The sequence below is a fragment of the Perca flavescens genome, chromosome 5 (assembly GCF_004354835.1).
Source record: "Perca flavescens isolate YP-PL-M2 chromosome 5, PFLA_1.0, whole genome shotgun sequence".
Taxonomy (NCBI): Eukaryota; Metazoa; Chordata; class Actinopteri; order Perciformes; family Percidae; genus Perca; species Perca flavescens.
In genome coordinates this window covers 24,089,337-24,111,190 of record NC_041335.1, presented here as the reverse complement: position 1 = coordinate 24,111,190, position 21,854 = coordinate 24,089,337, and the positions used below count along the sequence as shown (strand labels likewise).

At 40.1% G+C, this 21,854-nt stretch overlaps 1 protein-coding gene across 3 annotated transcripts in view; it reads left to right on the top strand.

The window, feature by feature from the left end:
• The window catches only part of slc23a2 (solute carrier family 23 member 2), a 43,135-nt gene extending 22,283 nt beyond the window's left edge, over nt 1-20,852 (top strand). For all 3 annotated transcript variants that reach the window (XM_028579010.1, XM_028579011.1, XM_028579009.1), the window contains 12 exons: nt 2,102-2,218; nt 6,159-6,316; nt 10,549-10,637; nt 10,923-10,990; nt 12,390-12,571; nt 14,175-14,295; nt 15,458-15,614; nt 16,230-16,377; nt 16,491-16,596; nt 17,183-17,450; nt 19,696-19,791; nt 20,095-20,852. In XM_028579010.1, coding sequence (XP_028434811.1) covers nt 2,102-2,218; nt 6,159-6,316; nt 10,549-10,637; nt 10,923-10,990; nt 12,390-12,571; nt 14,175-14,295; nt 15,458-15,614; nt 16,230-16,377; nt 16,491-16,596; nt 17,183-17,450; nt 19,696-19,791; nt 20,095-20,372 — 1,788 coding nt within the window. In that variant the 3' untranslated portion in view covers nt 20,373-20,852. The remainder of the gene's footprint in view (nt 1-2,101; nt 2,219-6,158; nt 6,317-10,548; nt 10,638-10,922; nt 10,991-12,389; nt 12,572-14,174; nt 14,296-15,457; nt 15,615-16,229; nt 16,378-16,490; nt 16,597-17,182; nt 17,451-19,695; nt 19,792-20,094) is intronic.
• The last annotated feature ends 1,002 nt before the right edge of the window (nt 20,853-21,854 follow it).

Sequence of the window (21,854 nt, the reverse complement as noted above, 5' to 3'; positions counted from 1 at the left end):
TACTCTGGCACAAACGGCACGCTCAAGCTGATCCCACAAGTGTTCAATGGGGTTGAGGTCAGGACTGCTGGCAGGCCATTCCCTCCTCTCCACGCCCACATTCTGGAGGTAGCCTCTGATAAACCCCGCCCTGTGGGGGCGAGCGTTGTCATCTTGGAAGATAGAGTTCGGTCCCAGACTGTGGAGATATGGGATTGCCACTGGTTGCAGAATCTCATCTCTATAACTCTGCATTGAGATTGCCTCCAATGATGAAAAGCCTAGTTTTTCCAGTGAGGGAGATGCCGCCCCAAACCATCCCACTGCCTCCACCAAAAGGTGTTACTCTATCGGTGCAGCAATCGGCACAGTGTTCTCCGCGTCTTCTTCACACTTTGACCCTATGATCCAACTGCCGTAGGCAGAATCTGCACTCATCATTGAACCTAACGTTCCTCCAAATGTTCAGGTTCCAGTGCACGTGTTGCCGACACCAGCATAAACGGGCCTGACGGTGAAGGGCATTGGCAGAGAAGATTTGGCTAATTTTTCATTGCCGCAACACACATACTCGGTGCTGCTGCTCATCCCACATCTGCATTTTCCTTACAAATGGGGCACCATTTGTAAGGGAACTAAACAGGCTTTCCAACGGTATAAGATGTATTGCTAAAAAACATGGTTAGCACAGAGAAATAATCTACCAAACACAAATTTCCTTACTTTTTGTGCTAAATTAATTTTTTTAGTAAAACATTTCAATCAGGAGAGACTTTGTTAAAGATCAAAATTAGTTTATTCATTGCATGATGCACAAGGTTGTAATGTACAGAGTCTTTGGCGATTAGACTCCATCGATATGTAAATTTTGTATAAGGGGTAGAGAAGCCATGAGTAGGCAGGAAGTGTCTAGACACTGGTGGTGGTGAAAGAAGCCTGTAGATCTGGGTGGATGTTATGGGAGCGGGGCTTCTGGTGGACGATCCCTGGGTGCTGTGAAAGATGATGACTGGAGGTGAGGAGGGTTGCTCGATTTTCCTGAAATGACAACTGACCGTAGCAGAGAAGAGAACAGATTTTAAAGCAGGGATGCAATGATGTGATTGGCTCATGGAAATCATGGCTAATTCTGGTTGGTTTAATTTAAGAGTAAACGCCCAGAATCAGCTGATCAGTTTAGGAAAGAGAGCGAGATGAATGAAAGCGTCAAAGTCTTCCTGAATGGATTTACACTGAGCTTCATAAAATAAAGTTTATAAGTAATTGCTGAACATTAACAATCCAGATTACACGTGTTAAATAAAATTAACAAACCTTAAAATTAAAGAGAAAAAAGAAATTGCTTTTCTGAGGAAAAAAAACATAAAAAGATGGGATTGGTTTTATGAAAAATTAAAAGATTATAACTTTTATCATTAACTTCAGTTTGTTTAATTTTTTACTAAATGTTTCTGTCTTAATTTAGTTTTAAATGCAAAGCAAGGTAAACTGACCACCATGAATCATTATTTATCAGTTATATTTCAGAAGTATCCATTCATGTGTTATCCCATTAGAAAAAAAAAGTCCATATCCTTTTATCAATTCTTTTTTTTAAGATAATTTTTTGGGCATTCCTGCTTTTTAATGGCTAGGACAGCTAGATATGAAAGGGGAGAGAGAGGGGGAAGACATGCAGGAAATCAGTTAGCATGTTTCACTATTTAACTAGTTCTTTGTATTAAAACGGTGAAACACACTCATTTTCATTTCCACTGCAGCAGGCACAAAACAGAGCTGACTCATCAAACGGTCTCCATTTTTTTCTTCCCTCTTTTCTTGTTGTCACTGTGACTGTGCATTTTCCTTTGAGAGAATGAGGTCATGTGTTTTGTTCTTTCACACAGTTTGTCTTTCTGTCACTTTCTTTTTTATCTTATCATTCATAAAATTCAGCCTGCCTCATATCTGCTCAGACATGATGTTCTAACATTTATTTTCCTGTACTTTCCCATAAATGAATTCTACCAGAATACATTATGTTTACCCTTTTACACAAAGTGAACTGTACAGGACAAAGTAGAAATGTCAAGAAAGATGTGATTTATGAAGATATAATTTATCTGTTTCTTTGTGTGTTTAGAGCTCAATGTCTGAGACACTGGACAGCACCGATAGTATGGACGCAAGGAGGATGGACATGATCTATACAATTGAAGACACCCCACCCTGGTACCTGTGTGTGTTCTTGGGCTTACAGGTAAATCTATAAACTGAATGGTTTTGTTTCATGTCTGACTTACAGTGTGTATTAGTCATCAATATATTTCTTAACCTGATTCACGGATATGTTTAAACTGGCAATGTCTCATCATATGAGCTAAACATCATGCACTAACATGTCCTGTATAATCATAGTTCATAATTTCCTTCACTGTGGTTGTACTTGTCATCTAAGTGTAGTAGTTTTCATCTGACCATACGCAATATTCATTACGCAACAAAAATAGGATTTTGCTCACAGTAGTCGTCATGTCAGTGGTTAAGTGGGTTCCTGTCTTTTGTGTAAACACACTGTTTGTATTGGACACTGGACTTTTGTCTTGTAGTCAATCCTACTGAGAAGTTCTTATGTACATCTGTGTCATATAGGAAAACAAAGACGCCAAACGTTAAAGGGACTTTGTGGGCACATATTCCTACAATCCTTCAAATCTGTTTATAATATTGGGGAAAAAACACATCTTTGAGTGTACATCTGGACCTAAATCTGAATCAAACATCACATATTGTAGAATAATGTGGCATAATACTACTCAGAATAGTCTGGCTCCAGGAATACCAATCAACTTAATGGCCTGTCTGTCCTGACAGATTAGCAAAGGTTGATGGGTATAAAATGGTTTGAATTGAGTACAGAAATGAACATTAGCAATTGATCTTAATGCTTGATTACTCTATGAATTAATAATTAAACAAATGTATGTATCTATCTTTAAACATGTTGTCCAAACATGCCAATGAAACATCCACTTTTCCACTACTGAAACTGTACTTATACAGCAAATAACAAACCATAATACTACTAAATGTACAATGTAATTCCTAAACTATGAAACAGACCAAACTATTAAAGGAAAAATGCATGTACATGAGGCTTGCCTGCTTCTTCGTTCAGTTTGCGATGGATGAGCGGCCTTCCTTTAGATTCATGGGTTTTTCCCACACAGTCCAGGTCAGGTAGAGAAAGGTTAGTGTGGGAGTGGATTTTCCACACATAGTGACGATTATGCTAATAAATTGTGCTAAATCCATTCTGGGAATATTAGGGTTTAGTACGGGAATAAATTGTGTAAGAAATTTTAAGTGAGTCAAACTGTTGAGTTATGGCTTTTAATAACCTCATGTTGTTGCAGGTGATTTGATCAAAAGGTGAAACGCCTTCAAATTTTCCATGATCAGTCAGACTTGTTAAACGTGTCATGAGTAGTAAATTTGGTTGCAGTTGCACAATTCATTCAGGCGTGACTTTATAGAATCAAAAGAATACTTTTTTTTTGCTGTGTTGTCCTAACCTGACTCCACCAGATGGATTGCTTCGCATTTGCTCGGCATATCCATCTGGGAACTTTCCGTTGGAGAACTTTTGGGAAGGGGCGGAATACTGGTTAGCTGATTGGATGAACCATCTGTTTATCACCTATGTTGGTGATAGACGGGCCAAATCAACCAATCAGATCCACGAAGCGTATGAAAATACAACCACAAGCCCGCCCCTGCTGCTGCAGGCAAAGCATAGCTCGTAATCTCAGCATGCAAGCAACATGTCTGTAAAGGATATTTGCCATTTGTGTAACGAGAATTTAGGAATAAAAGGCACCATTTCAGGTTCCCGGACCATATTCCAAAAGAAGGATCCAAGAGAAAAAAAGCATTAGCGAGTGGCTAACAGAATTAGGGCTACCGCTGTCTGACAATACTGGTTAGCTGATTGGATAAACCATCTGTCTGTCACCACCTAACCCACCTCAAAACCAACGCTGATTGGCCCGGTCGTTTGGCTCACGGCTCCAAATTTTCTCTGCCTCAAGATGCCAGACTGATCAGCGAGTGGAAAACTGGAACTCGTGAGATCAGGACGGTCTCACGAGGCTAGTGTTGTCCAGCTATGTACCAAATTGGGTCTAAAAGAACTGCAGCAGGAGTTGTTTTGCCAAACTGGATCTGAAGATAATGATCCTAAAGTATAAAGGTTTATAATGATGATCCTAAAAGATTGTTACTATTTACGGAGTTTACAATCCGTTCCAAGAATGGACACACACACACACACCCCTATACGCACATTGGCCCTCATTTATCAACCTAATGTAGAAACCAGTGCAGATATGAGCGCAGAAATCATCTAACGACAGGCTTCACATGTGATTCATGATACGTTCGTATCACGCCAATCGGAGCGTAAGAATGGTCATACGGAGGCCGGCTTAGCTCAGTTGGTAGAGCAGGCACACACATATATAGAGATTTACTTCTCGACGCAGCGGCCGTGGGTTCGAATCCGACCTGCGGCCCTGTGCTGCATGTCGTTCCCCTTCTCTCTCCCCTTTCATGTCTTCATCTGTCCTGTGGAAATAAAGGCCTAAAATGCCCCCAAAAAATAATCTTTAAGAATGGTCGTACATTGATAAATGCAGCGGCTGGGAACGATCGCAATTTAAATATCACACCCCAATATATTCTCAGTTTTGAGGCCTCGCCCCTACAATTTACGACATGGCGAGACGTAATCAGGCTAAGAAGCAGCACTTTTCAGAGGTGGAGATTGAAACCCTGATATCTCAGGTTCATTTGCACTAACGTGTGTAGGCTACTATTTGGCAGCCTGAAAACTGGTATTAAAGGCTGTAGAAAGAATGCGCAATGGAAAGAGATCACTGATGCGGTCAACAGTGTTGTCATGGTAAATCAGACTCCAGCTGAAGTTTATTTCATTTATACATCCTTGACATATGTATGCTATAGTCCTAAAAGTAATATAGACTACAGGCTTATATTGCAATCTCTTAGGCCTACATGTAGGTCTACTTATATTTAAATAAACACACAGTTGTGGAGTTTATGCAGTGTCTTTTACTTTACTCATGTTTCTTTTCATCAGTCCGAGCCAGGCCACCATGAGCGTGTGTCCTCCGCCACCCCTGACAGCAGAGGGGCTGGAAAAACAAGCCAAAATAACTCAGTCAATGACATAAATAAATTGTTCACTTGCGGCGATTAACAACACTTTAAAAGAGGACCGAAAACCTGAAGAATAAATAAAAATGTTATGCATCGTCTTCTTTCCTGTATTGAATATTATTGCCAAACATTAACACTATACCTTTTTAAAAGCGAGGAATAATATCCTATCTCTTTCGTATAGCCCCAGTTGGGGCTGTGCTGGACACTGCTCTCTAGGCATTGGGTCATCTGGCTCCATCATGGCACCCTGTTTTCCTGCGCGATGTTGTGCAGAACCCCACAGGCTAAAACAATGTTGCAGACTTTTTCTGGTGTGTATAGTAGGGTCCCCCTTGCTGATGCAAGACGGCGCCATCTGCCCTTAAATCAATCCGAGGGAGCGCTCCACCGTGGCCCGTGTGCGTATGTGTGCACTGTTGTACCGGCACATAGAGGTCTTCTAAAAGTGCCAGATCTGCCATTGCTGATAAGTGATCATGAACCACCGCTAGTCACACTGTAAGTTTTCCAGTGTGACTAGCGGTGGTTTATGGTTTAAGACCAGACGTGAGTTTTATCGCAGCCTACGCTCACGTTCAAATTGAGTGGTTAGCACTTCTGCCTCACAGCAAGAAGGTTGTGGGTCGAATCCAGGTCGTTCCAGGCCTTTCTGTGTGGAGTTTGCATGTTGTCCCCGTGTTTGCATGGGTTTCCTCCGGGTGCTCCGGTTCCCTCCCACCATAGAAGACATGCATGCTAGGTAACTAGGACTACAGTTGAAAATTAGCCGACTGGCCAACACTGGCGCATTTACAGAAATGTTGATTAATGTGCATTGTTTTAATAAAAATGAATAAATCTTAAATAAATTCCTTGCTTGCGTAGGAATCGGCTTACGCCCATCCTACGCCTGTTTTAGGTCGTACGCACATTTCATAAATGAGGGCAATTGACTCTGTGGCTTTTTGTCTTTGCAGCACTACTTGACGTGTTTCAGTGGCACTATTGCTGTGCCGTTCCTCCTCACTGAGGCAATGTGCGTCGGTTTCGATCAGTGGGCCACCAGTCAGCTCATTGGGACCATCTTCTTCTGTGTGGGGATCACCACCCTTCTACAGACCACACTGGGCTGCAGGTAAACACACAATACTGTCTCACATGGACTTGGTTCAGTAACTTTATTATCCCAGATGGGAAACTTGATTTGCAGTCAGGTGCACAAGATAAAAAACACAACAAGTACAAAAACAAGAAATACAAAAAAATGTTTCTTGTACAGTACATATAATGCAGAACATATACATATAATAAAATTAAGCCGAGTTATTGCACAGGGAACGGAGGAGTTTTTACTCCTACAGTACAAGGGAAAATGCCCCCAGTAATACAGTAGACTTGTGCCTACAATACATAATGTAAACTGCAGCTTTTCTTTAAGTCGTACATCCTATTCTGTCTTTCACTTTCTCACCTCCTCCCTTTTTATTCCCTTCTTTCTTCTCCCTCTCATCTCTAAGTGCCACTTAAGACATTGGCCATTGTCGACATGAAGTTCCTCTTTCTCCATCCCTCCTCTTCATGTCACTCTGGAGTGTGTTTGAGTAGATGCTTACATGTCCTTGGTAGGTTCCCAGAACTTCAGAACAGTCAGTTTTAAATTTAGATTTGTATTAAAAATATATCATAGATAAATTAAGCAGGGTGTAAGACATTTCTGACTTTTTAAAGGACATTTTTGTTCTATAGCAGTTGTCTTGTATGCATATTTTCTCTCAGAATGTTGAGTTACATTTTAAGTTCCTTGTTTCGTTCATGTGAGTGCAGTTTCTCTTTTGTAAAAATAGAACGTAGCTTATTCTTCCTGAATTGGGACCGCATAGAGGTTGAAGAGATTCCAGAAACTAAGGACTTGGCATTTGACTGCAGACAAGATGAGTGATCTACCAGTTCAGCTATTGCATCACTTCTAGACAAGCTATAGTCCATTAAACACACAGCCTTGTCTTTGGTGGCAGCCTATTAACCAAGAGGGAAGTCCTTGCTTTTAGCCATTTTTTTATCTTTCGTTTCCCACTAAGTCCTCGCCCTGCCTTCGAGGTGTTAATTCTTTTTCACGTCTTGAACTACTACCTAGAGTCTTTTGATCTCACTGGTTCACAACCACTTTTGTTTTATGCTCTCAAGCGTACATAATGAGATCTGGTTTGTGTTTCGTAACCGTAAGTGATTCACCTGATTTAACTCTGAGGGTTATAGCAAACCCTCCCGTCACTGGCCAATAAAATACCAACTGACATGAGACATTACCTGTTGTCATGGATATTATCCCCATCTCTTGGATCTGTGTTTTAATGAAAGTCGGGTCATGTTGGCCTGAAGTGTTGTTAGGTGGTGGTGTTTTTTCATTAAAGAGGGGCAGCTCAGTGAGGTTAACTCTGACTCTTTTTTTCATTTTTGTAATTATTCCATCATGTCATATTCTAAATGTCTCATTGTTTCCGCAGCAGCTGCCACCACGGCAATATCCCCTCACTTCATTCAGACACAAACCCAGGAAGACACAGATACTCGCTGTTCTTTTTGACAGCAATTCCATGTCCTTGACTGATGCCTTGATGGCAATAGTGTGAAAACATTGTCCTATCTTTTTTTTACCCTTTTATTTATTACTCAAACATTCATTGGAATATTCCAAGAAACTTTTGGTGGTTTAAAAAAAAAAGTGAACAACTTGAGGAAAGGGACTTTAACTCAGAATTGCTTGGGTGTATATTTGTAGTTGTATTTGTTTTCCTCATTAGGAGCATCAGTGTTTTCTTTTACTGTGAAATGTGAAAATGCACTTCAGACACAGTTGAAATTTTTACATTTTTCTCATTTCTCACATTGCACTTCCATAAAAGGGGGGACTTGCAAGAGACTTTATAAAAACAAATGTTGCAAAAGAGGCCAAGATATGACTTTAAGTCCCTAACGCTGTATGGATCAAGCTTAAACTAAAAAAAGCCTTTTTCAAAGCAACAACTGGGACATTCACACTCTGGCAGAAGGAGTGATTGCTCTCAAGTCAAAGTGTAGTCTATCTCTCCATCTCTTTCTTGCGCTCTAGTCAAGTCATTTTATTTGTATAGCACATTTAAACAAACAACAGTTGACCCAAAGTGCTTTTACGGGTAGAACAGGGAAGGAATCTATTCATTGAGCAAGTTGGTTTGCTTGCTTGAGGACAAGAAGAAACTTTTGTACTATTGCTTTATTTGCATATTTAGCATTCAAATCGGATCCAAAGTGGTCAATCAAGAGTCAGAAATTTGGAGAAATATAGTGAAGGATAGAAGGAAGAGATGGATGGAGGGGGAAATGCAGCATGGTTTGATGAGTCATGGTGCCAAGTGAAGTCGACGAAAAAATGACAACAAAAATGCTTTTCCTGGAAAAGGCGAGGTATTAGTGCATATGTGTGCCTTCACCCTAGTATCCTGCTTGTGTGAGCTGCTACCACCTGCAGTAATTATGTAATTTGAGATGATTCAATATGGTTTTGCTTTTCTTTGAAAATTATTCTTTTATTTCTTCTTTTCCTTAACTGCCTTATCCTCTATATTTTTTGTTTGCTGAAAAAGACAGTCTACTTTACTTTGACTAATAAAAATTAAAGTTTCTCCTTATTTTCCTTTCTAGTTTAACTTAAATTACATCTGTCCATTATAATCACCAGCCTTCCTGACAGGAGGGAAAATTCTGTTTTTCATTTGATTTTACTTTATCAGAATATTTTTCAGTAATTTGTCTTTTTTCACATACAGTAAATAACAAAATAACATTTAAACAAAGAAAAACAAATACTACAAACTTATATTACATGTGACATTACAAATAAGTGGCTGCAGTGAAATAAATTGAATCGCTCCCTTTGATATTGAGTGCTTAGTCTACACAGGAACACTGAGGCCTAAATAGAACCACAAACTCTTATTTAACAGTTTGACAGACTGAGAAACGAAGAGTGTTTTTTAACCTGTTGGGACTCTTAATTTTCTGTTTGATGGCAAAAGCTGATATTCTTCAAATAAAATATAAGTGGGTCTGATGTAATATTACTAGCCAGACAAAACATTATTTTAGTATATGCAGTTTGAAAGCTTGACTCAAACATTTGACCTACAGTCTTTTAGCAGCTATGTAGCTGTCTAGCTTAACATGCAATAAATCCATACTACATCACACTATGTATTATAGATTGGAAAAACAATAACAGGATCTGTTTGTTCCAAATGATCGTTGTCTCTTTGAAAGAGAATGCGCTGTACTTTGCCACAGATATAATCTATTATGTGTTCACTGAAAAAACAATAATTGTATCGCAGCAGACATTTCTGATAGAACAGAGAAATTACTCATTTATATTTCCTTCTTTAGGTTTTATTCACTCCAGAGTACAGGGAATAAAACTATTTATCTTGCAGTCTCAAGCCTAAACCCTTACAAAAAACTAGTGGTAGTCTCAAGATAAGTGTCTTTTTTGTTAATACATACATTGGAAACAAGCAGCTGCACAAAAGAATGTGATTACTCCCACATCATATGTATTGGTTAAATACTAATACCTGCACACTGTCTCTAAACCACAAATATCTTTTAAATAAACAATGAGTCATTCCAAATCTGATCTTTGTCATCAGTTGTTTTTGACAAAGATTCAACTGGGTAGTTAGTTTGAAGTCCGTATGCAGGCAAAACTCAAAATAAGCAGGTGTACTAACGGGTGTTACTAACTCTGATTTTGTAATGGAGGTTAACTTCCTCTTTCATAAGAAAAGAAAATAAAAGTCCCCTTATTCGGTTAATGACACCCTTTTATTTCTGTCCTTGGCATTTCCACTAATTTGATGTCATTTACAGTTTTTTTTTTTTTTTTTTTTTATTCTGTTTTATCTCTGATCTATCTATTAGATCTTTTGAGATCCCTCTACCTTCATGGCTGCTACATGCAGTTGTAATTTGTAAAGGTCAGCCATTCTGTAGAGCGTGCCGTGGTTGACCATTGTCTGCATCACTGAAAAAAATTGCCATTACAGGAAATATGGAATGTTTATGAGGTTACTTAAGTGTTTGAATGGTGCAAGATAATTTGAGTTAAAGAGGAAGAAAATTAGGGAAGGAAAGAAAGCTCTATCAGCAATAACATAACTGATCTTGAACTCTATAGCCGACATTGACTTGTAACTGAAATGCTGTCACCTGGTGGCTCTAGACAGAAAATCACCCTGCTTTCTACTACATTTTAACACTCCTTTTGATGGATATTTTTATGTGATGATTCAAGCTCATAATGTAATTTTCTAACGGTGCTTTTGTTGTGTTTAGATTGCCTTTGTTCCAGGCCAGCGCTTTTGCCTTCCTCGCACCAGCTAGAGCCATCCTGTCACTGGACAAATGGAAGTGTAATACCACAGGTAACTCCTTTCTCTTCTTCTGTCTCTCACTCTTTACTCACTCAATAGACGGTCCCATCTGATATAATTCTGTTATTGTTCGGTTAATGTATCTTTGTTTACTTTTAACTCCAACTGCTGTCAGCATCAAAGCCTACAAACACAGCAGAGAATTAAGCAGACCCAAATGGGATTCGCTGGCTTATATACCTGTGCTCCAAATGAATAACTAGAGTAATGATTAACATAGTGACCTAATTAAGTACTCTCACTAATCTCTATTCTCCACGTATTTTCTATGACTAGAGGTTCCAGTATTCAACAGCACAGAGCTCCTCAACACAGAGCACATCTGGCACCCCAGGATACGAGAGGTGAGGCAACAAAAGACAAATTAAAATGTTATTTAGCTTAATTTGAAGATGGATGGATGGATGGATGGATGTTTTTGTAAGCTAATGGTCAAAGATTTTTTTGTCTTTAAGCTTCTAAATGGGAACGTCACTGTCTGTATATGGCTGCAGTTTTTTTTTTTTTCTCTCCGTGAAAGAAACTGTTAATTTGTATTAACCTTTTCTGTTTGCGTAAGCCAGTTGAGTAATTGTTTTTTATGTGACGCATGAATGAGACTAAACTCAATCAGACCAAATCAAATTGTTGAATGGGACATTGATGGGCTGAGGGCAGGAGGAACGTGATGTGATAAAAATTGACCGAAGAGAACAGAGACCGATAAAGACGAGACAAACCGGATTATTATTCTGTAACCTCATCTCCTCCAACCATGATGCAAACTAAATATTTTTTGTATTAATTTATTAGATTTCACAGTAATTTGCTAAGGATGAGAAAAATTTTGGTAATGAACAGGATTTTTTTTTCTCCAGAGAATTGGTTAGCAGAGGTGCTGATTAATTACTGCAAAACAAACCTATGTTGTGATTGATCAGTGCTAAACTGAATCCGACAGATTTCTTCTCCTAATCAATTACTAGAAGATGATTTTAATAATCACCTCAGTGTGGTTTAGTGCCACTGTATATTTTGTCTGAAGCCTAATAACCTAACATTCATAAAATGCAATTAGTTCTTTTGACGTTAGCGGAAGCACTCTTTATTTCAGGCAAGATAGGGTGTATTAATTAAGATTCAAGTGTTAAATTAAAACTACGACTTTTTCTTGCCTCAGTCAACATCCTCTTGTGTGCCGGCACAGGTACTTAATTGATTCAAAGTTGATTCAAAGTTATAATTTAAAACTGCAGCAGTGTTTAAGTGGGTAGTTTCACATTCTGATAAATCCTTTCCAAAGAAATATGTTTGTTTCATTAAAGCTTTAGTGCGTAACTTTTTGATATTAATGAACATCCGTTACATTTAAGCCATTGCCAAATTAGTTGCTACAAAGCTAATTAAGACTATTAGCTCCACAAAACTCTCTGTATTTCTCAGCATGGCTATGTTCAGAAAATTGTGGCGTCCGGTGACTTTCCCACGCAGAAGCTTGAGTGAAGATAATTACCTCTTCTGAAAAGTCCATCTTTTTTTTAATCCTGTGTCCTCCTTGGCTACTCCTTGGCCCCAACCCCTCCTACACGCAGTTCTGCGTGTAGGAGGGGTTGGGGCGTGTTTGCAATCACGTAAGGCTTGTATCATGTGGACGCGCTGACAATTTTGTTGTCATTACTTAGAATTCCTCATGGGGGCAACAGAAACTATGCACTATAGCTTTAACTCCTTTTTTCTGTCTCTACAATTTCTATGTTCTGTCAGATCCAAGGGGCTATCATCGTGTCGTCTATGGTCGAGGTATGTATCGGAGCGCTGGGTCTGCCCGGGATCCTGCTGAAGTACATCGGACCTCTGACCATCACTCCCACCGTAACCCTTATCGGCCTGTCTGGTTTCCAGGCTGCGGGAGAGAGGGCTGGAAAACACTGGGGTATTGCTATGTTGTAAGTTCAGACTCTTAACGCAAAGAAATGCACATTCAGGTGTTAACAAAAACATCTTTACACTCGATCTGAAATACACTTCTCTGTTATCCCTTTGTGTGTTCGTTTATTGTGTGTTCTTGTTATTCAGATGGTATTTTGGGGAAATAATTGAGAATATACAGAGCATACAATTTGAAAGCTGTAGTGGATAATACTGCAGGAGTGTTATGAAAGGTTTCTATAAATATATATTTTTTTTTCTGCCATGAAAACCTGTCCCCATTGGAAACCACTGAAACTGTCTATATATAACCGGTCTATAATTTGTTCATAAGAAAAAGATTTAGTTTGGAACAGGAGGCAATTTGAGCAGGGATGCCATCCCCCTTGTTAGCAAAATGACCAAATGCATCCCCCTTGTTAACCTGCCCTCCTCCTTCTCCATCCTCTAGTAGCAGAGCGAGTGCATGTTCAAGTTAGAATATATGCCCCCAACCATGGCTCTGAAATATCAGTGGCTTAAAGTGTGATTTTTATGCTTCTGCGTTAAATCTACGCCGTGGCTACTTACGTAGGTACAAGGAGACAAGGACCCTATGCCGTAGAACCTGACGAGCACCTGTCGAAAAATGTAACTACACGTCGCGGCGATGCACGTCACTTGGCCGTGGCTTGTTAGCGTTGCAATTCCCCCAACTAATTTCCTGGTTCTCCTTTTCCATAAACAACATAAAATGAAATGGAGGGTTTATTTTTTTCTGCAACAAATTTCCCACCGTGGTCCGAAAGCACAGGGGAGACACTTTGTTTTTCTTACTATGACTCTAGGGTCGCTACTCGCTCCGAAGCTAATCGCCGTTACTCTCTCACTCGCTCTAACACACACTACCCACGCATACACACATGCCGGCCCTGCTCTCTTAATGAGATTGACGCGCGCACCAACGCGCACGTATAAATTTCTTACATAGGCTACGGCGAAAGCTCTGCGTGGAGCCTCGGCAGAACCATAAATCGCACTTGACTGTGATATCGATAAATCTGTGGTGCTAAAGTAACAGATGGATTTGCAATTGGGATTTTTCTGAGTCCCATCCTTCAGTTTTGTCTTCAAGCTGTGATATTCATGTAGTGCGACATCAGTTCCTGCTGTGTCACGGCTGTTTACACTGTAGCTGGAAGCCGCCTCCTCTCGCTCCACAGGGACAGAGGATATGTGCCTGTAATTGCCTCTGATTTTTTTTCTCAGGCAGTTAGGATAATTGATTGGTTTTGAAGCTTCTGGGATCCAAGTCGGATATAGATGGGAGGAAATGGAACAGATTAGTTCTCTCACAAGATATACATAGTATATACCTACAGTATAGAAAATAATAAGACACTTTGATCTAGAGCTGGGCGATTTGTTTCCCTAAAAAAGATCTGCGATTTTTTTTTTTTTATAAAAAACTCGATATTAGATACTGTATTTGGATTAAAAAAAAAATCTAAAAAAATCGATTTCTTTTTTTTTGAAAATATAAATCGATTTGACCTACGAACTCGATTTTTAAATCAAATCGATTTTTTTCCCAGCCCTACTTTGATCCCCCAAACTGAGGAAGATTGTTTCTGTCTGCAGGACTATCTTCTTGGTGCTGCTCTTCTCTCAATATGCCAGAAACGTTCACTTCCCTCTCCCGGTCTACAAAGCCAAGAAAGGCTGGACTTCCTACAGGCTGCAGATCTTCAAAATGTTTCCTGTAAGTACACAACTTCTCATAAAAGTACATACATACCACCGCTTGTTGCATTTTGCAAAAACTGTGCCTGGTCTCCACTTTTGTTTCCTTTTACCTAAATATTCTGCTCTTTTAATTAATTAACCTTGGTTTCCTTACAACTGCCCCCCCTGCCTCCACCACAAACTGCGTTCCTAACTAAGTCACAAATTATTCAACCGAGCTGATCTCATTCTCCCTGGGAGGTTAAGCGTTTTCCCCTCGCATGCCTCAGTGTCTGTGTTTTCTGCCCTCTGTTGGTGATATAAATAATAAAAACTCTTAACTGTAAGAAAGCATAGCCATGTAAGCTGGCAACGCAATGCAACACTTTAAAACCAGTTCTTAAATATTCTCTAGGAGTTAAAATGTGTTGAATGAATACTAAACTATTTTAAAGTCACAGTGAAACGAAAATTTGAGCGTCTTTATCTTCTGTAAAGTTTGGAAGTAAAAGGCAGGGTATCATTATGAGGAGGATTTAAATCTGGTCTTTACATTTGATTGGATCAGAACTGGGCATGTTATTGTGAATATAGCACTCAATACAGAGCTGTAGAGGACTGTTAATCTCCACCCACACCTCCCTCACCCATGTTTTTAGATCAAGAGGTGAACTACGACGGAAGATATTTAACTTAAACTGCAGTAGTTTTTTGCTAACTGGAATTTAAACACACCTCCTACTATGATATTGCTCTGTTAGCTACTACAATTTCATTTCATTTGCCTCGGGATCCCCCAGTCGGAGCTGGTTAATGTTGCTCGGGAAAGGGAAGTTTGGGGTCCCCTGCTGGAGCTGCTCCCCCTGCGACCCGACACCGGATAAGCGGACGAAGATGGATGGAGAGAGATGTGTGTGTGTGTGTGTGTGTGTGTGTGTGTGTGTGTGTGTGTGTGTGTGTGTGTGTGTGTGTGTGTGTGTGTGTGTGTGTGTGTGTGTGTGTGTGTGTGTGTGTGTGTGTGTGTGTGTGTGTGTGTGTGTGTGTGTGTGTGTGTGTGTGTGTGTGTGTGTGTGTGTGTGCACACACATGATATTTGGCGTATATATTAAGAGATAACTGGCACAAGGATGCAGGATTAGATAAAAGGTAAAATGTCTTTCACTTTATCTATGTCTGATAAGTGTTTCCTTTTCACCCAGATAATCATGGCCATCCTGGTGTCATGGCTGCTGTGTTTCATTTTCACTGTGACTGACGTTTTCCCGCCGGAGGTAGGCAAGTATGGCTACCACGCCCGCACAGACGCACGTCAAGGAATCCTTGCAGCTGCACCTTGGTTTAAGATCCCATATCCCTGTAAGTGTGTTTGCGAGGAGGAGGAAGGATGTTTGAAAGGATTGTTGATGTTATGCCTGTTCTCCATAAACTGTTGTCGACGCAGCTTGCAGGTAGCCATGGTTTTGGTTGCATGGATCAGTCAGCTAGTGAGGAATAAAAATCTCAGTGTTGTGACAGTTAAAGATTAGATTTATTATTGTTCTTTTTATTGCACACTGTAAATGCCAGTACAATGGAATGCAGTTTATCATCTAGTCAGCTCAAAAGTCCATGAAGATAAAAAAAGATTATTATTGTTTTTGTAGTAAGGGTTGTAACTGTGATATACACAAAATAAACAAAACAATATACAAAATGTATAGCACATATGAATGCCTCTATGATATGTACAGTATGGACAGAAACCAATGCATAATATATACAATGGAATGATGTTACATACAGTTTAATGTATAAATGGTTTGGGGAGAGGCAGATATTAGTGTAAATCACACTAAACGATCCTTAGGACAACTTTCAAAATTAAATTGAAAAGTATAAAGCTAACCTTCAAAATGAAACAAAAGTAATTTTTAAGATATTTTCTGCAGCAGTTTCTCAGCTCTGACCCACTCTGTGTTTTTACCTCTAAAGTCCAGTGGGGCTTTCCTACTGTAACAGCTGCAGGTGTGATCGGCATGATGAGTGCAGTGGTGGCCAGCATCATCGAATCGATTGGAGATTACTACGCCTGTGCACGACTCTCTTGTGCTCCTCCACCTCCCATCCATGCCATTAATAGGTAACTCTTCAGTTTATCTTGTTTCTGTTCTTCCTCATTCTCTCTAATATATGTTTGTGAATTTACTGTCTAAAAGATACTTTAATTGTGTTGTTTTTACACTGTCTGTGTAGGGGGATATTTGTAGAGGGTATTTCCTGTGTGCTGGATGGTCTTTTCGGGACAGGAAATGGCTCCACCTCCTCCAGTCCAAATATAGGCGTCCTGGGAATTACAAAGGTAACACACACCTGCACTTCTTTAATTTTTCCTCTTTATCCTGCCTTTTGTTTTCGACTACATGCTACCTTTCTAAAAAAAAAAAAAAGATTGAAGAGGACTTTGTGTAAGCCTCTTAGTTTCCTGCACACTCCCATTTAGTTATTGTATTTATTTTACCATGATTGCTTAATTATGCAAATAATGAAACCTGAGCTGAGACGATAAGTCACTTCATTGATTAGTCTGCAGAAAATGAATTGCTTTTGCTGGTACAAGCCTCTTAAATGTGAGGATTTTCTATTTTTCACTGTTTTTTATCATTGTGAAATTTAACATCTTCCGGTTTGGGGCTGTTGGTTGGAGAAAAAGAGCTATTTGACAAAGTTACTTCGGGCTCTCAGCAAATAAATTCCTAATGAAAATAATCATATATAATCTGTATATTATGTTCTATTTAACTGTAAATGTGTAGCGTCCTCACAACAATTAGCATGTGCTATGCAATAGATGGTGCTTTCTGTTATTAATTGTTAAATCAAAATATATGTAGCTTGCCCTGACTGGCTTTCCCTTAGCTCCCTCTAATCTCTTATTGGTCTTCCAGGTGGGCAGCAGACGTGTTATTCAGTATGGAGCCGCCATGATGCTGCTGTTGGGGCTCGTGGGTAAATTCAGTGCCCTGTTTGCCTCTCTGCCTGACCCTGTCCTGGGAGCTCTGTTCTGCACCCTGTTTGGCATGATCACAGCGGTGGGACTCTCCAACCTGCAGTTTGTTGACCTCAACTCCTCCAGGAACCTCTTTGTTTTGGGTTTCTCCATCTTCTTCGGTCTGATGCTGCCGAGCTACCTTAAACAGAACCCGCTGGTCACCGGTGAGTAAAGTGGAGAGGTCCCGTATATACTAGGGCTGGGCAATACCATCTGAAATCAACATTAAGATTAATTGTCACATTTACAGTGGGGGAAATAAGTATTTGACCCCTTGCTGATTTTGCAGGTTTGCCCACGTACAAAGAATGCAAAAATCTACAATTTTAATCATATGTACATTCTAACAGTGAAAGACAGAATCCCAAAGAAAATTCCAGAAAATCACATCATATGACTTTATTAAAATTGATAACCATCTGATGAGGAAAAACAAGTATTTGACCCCCTGGACAAACAGCATGTTAATATTTTGTAGAAAAGCCTTTATTGGCCAGCACAGATGTCAAACGGTTTTTATAGTTGGTGACAAGGTTTGTGCACATTTCGGCAGGGATGTTGGCCCACTCCTCCCTGCAGACAGCCTCCAAATCATTCAGGTTCCGAGGTTGTCGCCTGGCAACTCGAATTTTAAGCTCCCTCCAAAGATTTTCAATCGGATTCAGGTCTGGAGACTGGCTAGGCCACTCCAGAACCTTGATGTGCTTCTTCTTCAGCCACTCTTTTGTTGCTTTGGCGGTGTGCTTAGGGTCGTTGTCGTGCTGAAACACCCATCCTCGACCCATCTTCAGCTCTCTCACTGAGGGAAGGAGATGTCGGTCCAGAATTCCACGATACATGGCCCCGTCCATCCTCCCCTCAATACGATGGAGTTGTCCCGCCCCTTGGCTGAAAAGCACCCCCAAAGCATGATGTTGCCACCACCATGCTTGACTGTGGGATGGTGTTCTTTGGGTTGTACTCGGTGTTCTTTGCCCTCCAAACACGACGAGTTGAGTTGAGGTCAAAAGTTCTATTTTGGTCTCATCTGACCACATCACCTTCTTCCAGGCCTCTTCTGAGTCGTCCAGGTGGTGAATGGCGAACTTCATGCGGGCCTGTACATGTTTATTCTTGAGCAGGGGGACTTGCGTGCGCTGCAGGATTTCAATCCATGACGGGCGTAGTGTGTTACCAACCGTTTCTTTTGTAACTGTGGTCCCAGCTGCCTTCAGTTGATTCATCAGTTCCCCCCCTTGTGGTTTTGGGATGATTCCTCACCGTTCGCATGATCAGGGACACCCCACGAGGCAAGATCTTGTGTGGAGGCCCAGACCGAGAGAGGTTGGCGGTGGTGTGGTGCTTCTTCCATTTCCTGATAACTGCACCGACAGTTGATCTTTTCTTTCCAAGTTGCTTTCCGATTCTCTTGTAGCCCATCCCAGCCTTGTGCAGATCAACAATCTTGTCCCTGATGTCCGTAGAAAGCTCTTTGGTCTTGCCCATGGTGGTGATGTTGGATGCTGGTTGTTTGGGTGTTGACAGGTGTCTTTTATACAGGTAACGAGGTGAGGCAGGTGTATTTGATGTAGATAATTGGTTCGGATTGGGACTGTGTCTTAAAGAAAGACTAACTGGCTTGTAGGAGCCAGAATACTTGCTGTTTGTCCAGGGGGTCAAATACTTGTTTTTCCTCATCAGATGGTTATCAATTTTAATAAATTCATATGATGTGATTTTCTGGAATTTTCTTTGGGATTCTGTCTTTCACTGTTAGAATGTACATATGATTACAATTGTAGATTTTTGCATTCTTTGTAAGTGGGCAAACCTGCAAAATCAGCAAGGGGTCAAATACTTATTTCCCCCGCTGTACCTCAGTAATAATTACTGGAGCTTTTTAAATAATCATTTGCACATTATTCAATGTCCTTGTACTGGACCTCTTATTTATTATTTGTAGTGAGCAATAAACAGTAGTAACATACTTGAGTTTTTTTTATTTTTGTTTAACATACTCAGTTTACGCATTTAAAACCAAAGTAAAACTAGGATCTGTTTTGCATCTCTTTCGACATTAGACAGTGTAGTGACATTAGAAAAGCTTCTGTAACAGATTGTTGAGTCTCAAATGTTCCCTGATCATGTGTGCTATTTCTTATGTTACTTCTCGGCCACACATGTCATATTGTGAGAATGTAGGACGGACAGACAGACAGACAGACAGACAGACAGACAGACAACTCTGGGTTTAAAAAGTCGTGGACAAACTGTCAGAGAGAATTAATCTACTGAACAACTAACATGACTGAAATGAGGTTGGTTAGCGTTTCAGAATGTCAGTTTGTATTGTGGCTGGAACTGAAAAAATACCGAAACTAATACATATTTAACTCTGTTACTAAGCCCATGTCTCTTTAAATTTCTCAGGCATAGTTGGGATTGACCAAGTGTTGAACGTGCTCCTCACCACTGCCATGTTTGTCGGAGGCTGTGTCGCCTTCATTTTAGACAATACTATCCCTGGTAAGGTGTTTAATCTACTTTTTTTTTTTTTTTTTTTTTTTTGTGCCAAACTGATGATGTTAAAAGAAATCCACCCTAAAACATGAATGTACTGTGTGTTAATAAGTCTTTGGCTGGATGATTTTGATGGTAATGGATAAAAGTACACAAAACATTTTTAAGGAAGAAAATCATTAAAAAGAGAGGCTGTGATTGGCAAGCAGATACAGGTGTACATATAAGGGCGCAACATGCTGTGGAGGTTATAGATCAGATTTTGCCCGGGAACACTTAACGACTAATCTGCCTTCCTTTTCTCCTCAGGCACCCCTGACGAACGAGGCATCGGGAAGCTGAAACGTGGCGTTGGCCTCAGTGCAGCAGAACTGGAAGGGATGAGATCGTATGATCTGCCGTTTGGAATGGACGTTATCCGCAAATACCCCATCTTCAAGTACATCCCTATCAGCCCCACTTTCCAAGGCTACCAGTGGGGGAGAATACGGGAAGCCTGCAAGAGCAGAAAAGGACATGGGGATGCGGTGAAGGGGGGAGGAGTGGGCGCGGAGGGAGGCACAGCACTGGGGGAGAGTCGGGTATAGCAAACGGGCTGATGAAGCAAAATCTTAAATGTTGCTGCAATGTGGGGAACAAGGGATGGTACACTAAAACGATGGGACTGTGGAGGACAGAAGCGGTGGATGATTCGGGATTGTGTGGGAAAAAAATGGATGCACCAACCCCCTCGTCAGTATGCATTTTCTTTAGCTTGTGTCAGTCTTTTCCCACTTCCCACTATGCTATTTTAGGCATGTTATAGCAAGTCACAGCATGCTATAAAAGATGTTGCCATGCGGAGGTTAGTTGGTGTGTGTCCATGTGGGTATGCAACAAGAGAATTCACAGGTTTGTGCAAACATTTATTTGCACTTTAATCCAGGAAGAGACAGATGGACATTAAACTATCGAAGATGACTGCCCAATTCCATAAAACATATTCTGCATAGTAGATTTGATTTTGTCAGTTGAGGATTATGCAAATTCTGTTAGAATAACTTTCCTCTAAACTCATTATGCAACCACATTAGAGACACATGCATGCTCACACACCAACAGCCTTACAAAAACTAGCTTGACCGCTACAATGCACGTCTGGATCATGCAGATTGATGGACGTGGTTTGTCAGGTTCCCTTACCCATGCAAAGTGATTGTGAAATTTTATTTTTGCACTGCCTACTGAGTTCAAAGCAGAATGTCATTCTGCAGCTCGCACCCCCATTTCTTCAGTAAAACTCCACAGAGACCCATTTAACAGCACATCACATCCACTCATCTCACGCTAAAAAAACTCACATCCCCCATTTTTCCTTGTAGTAGAGTGCTAATATTCACAAGTTCTCAAATTTAACCCAGTTTACATGTCTTTAATGTGTCAGTATTATGCATCAGTTACTAACAAGACTTTTCCTAAACACAACCTTGTCTCATTTGGCTGTCAAATGGAACTTGACTTGTTTTACTTAATTATGGAACTAGATTAAAGTTTTAAACATTTTTTAAATTTGCTTATTTTACTTAAATTTAATTTTTACTTATTTTACTCCTAACATACGAAGGCACTTCCAAAATGAAAACAGCTTTAATTAATAATACTTGATGTTGACAGCAGTGCATCTGCAAAAGCCACATTAATGGCACACAGTAACCGTACATAGTACATAAATACTAAAACAAAGGAGAATAAAATTGTCTTCATCACGTGAATACAGATACCTCTGATCCTCTGTGTGGATCTTCTCTCACAGGGTGCTTTTAGCAGAAATGTGTGTTTAATGTAGGACCTACACATACATAATCCATCCCGGCCACTATCCAAACCCACTTGGTATTTCCATCACTGTGTTCAGTTAGCCCTTACATAACTGTACTGGAAGTAAAGGTGGTGGTTTTGTTTGGATATGGAGTATTTAGATGTTATACTATGGGTTTGAGAGAGTTTAAATGTCATATTTATACAATTTTTGTTCTTTGGATTGACTCTCAGGTGATGCAGATGTCATTGAAAATGTTCCCTTATTTAAT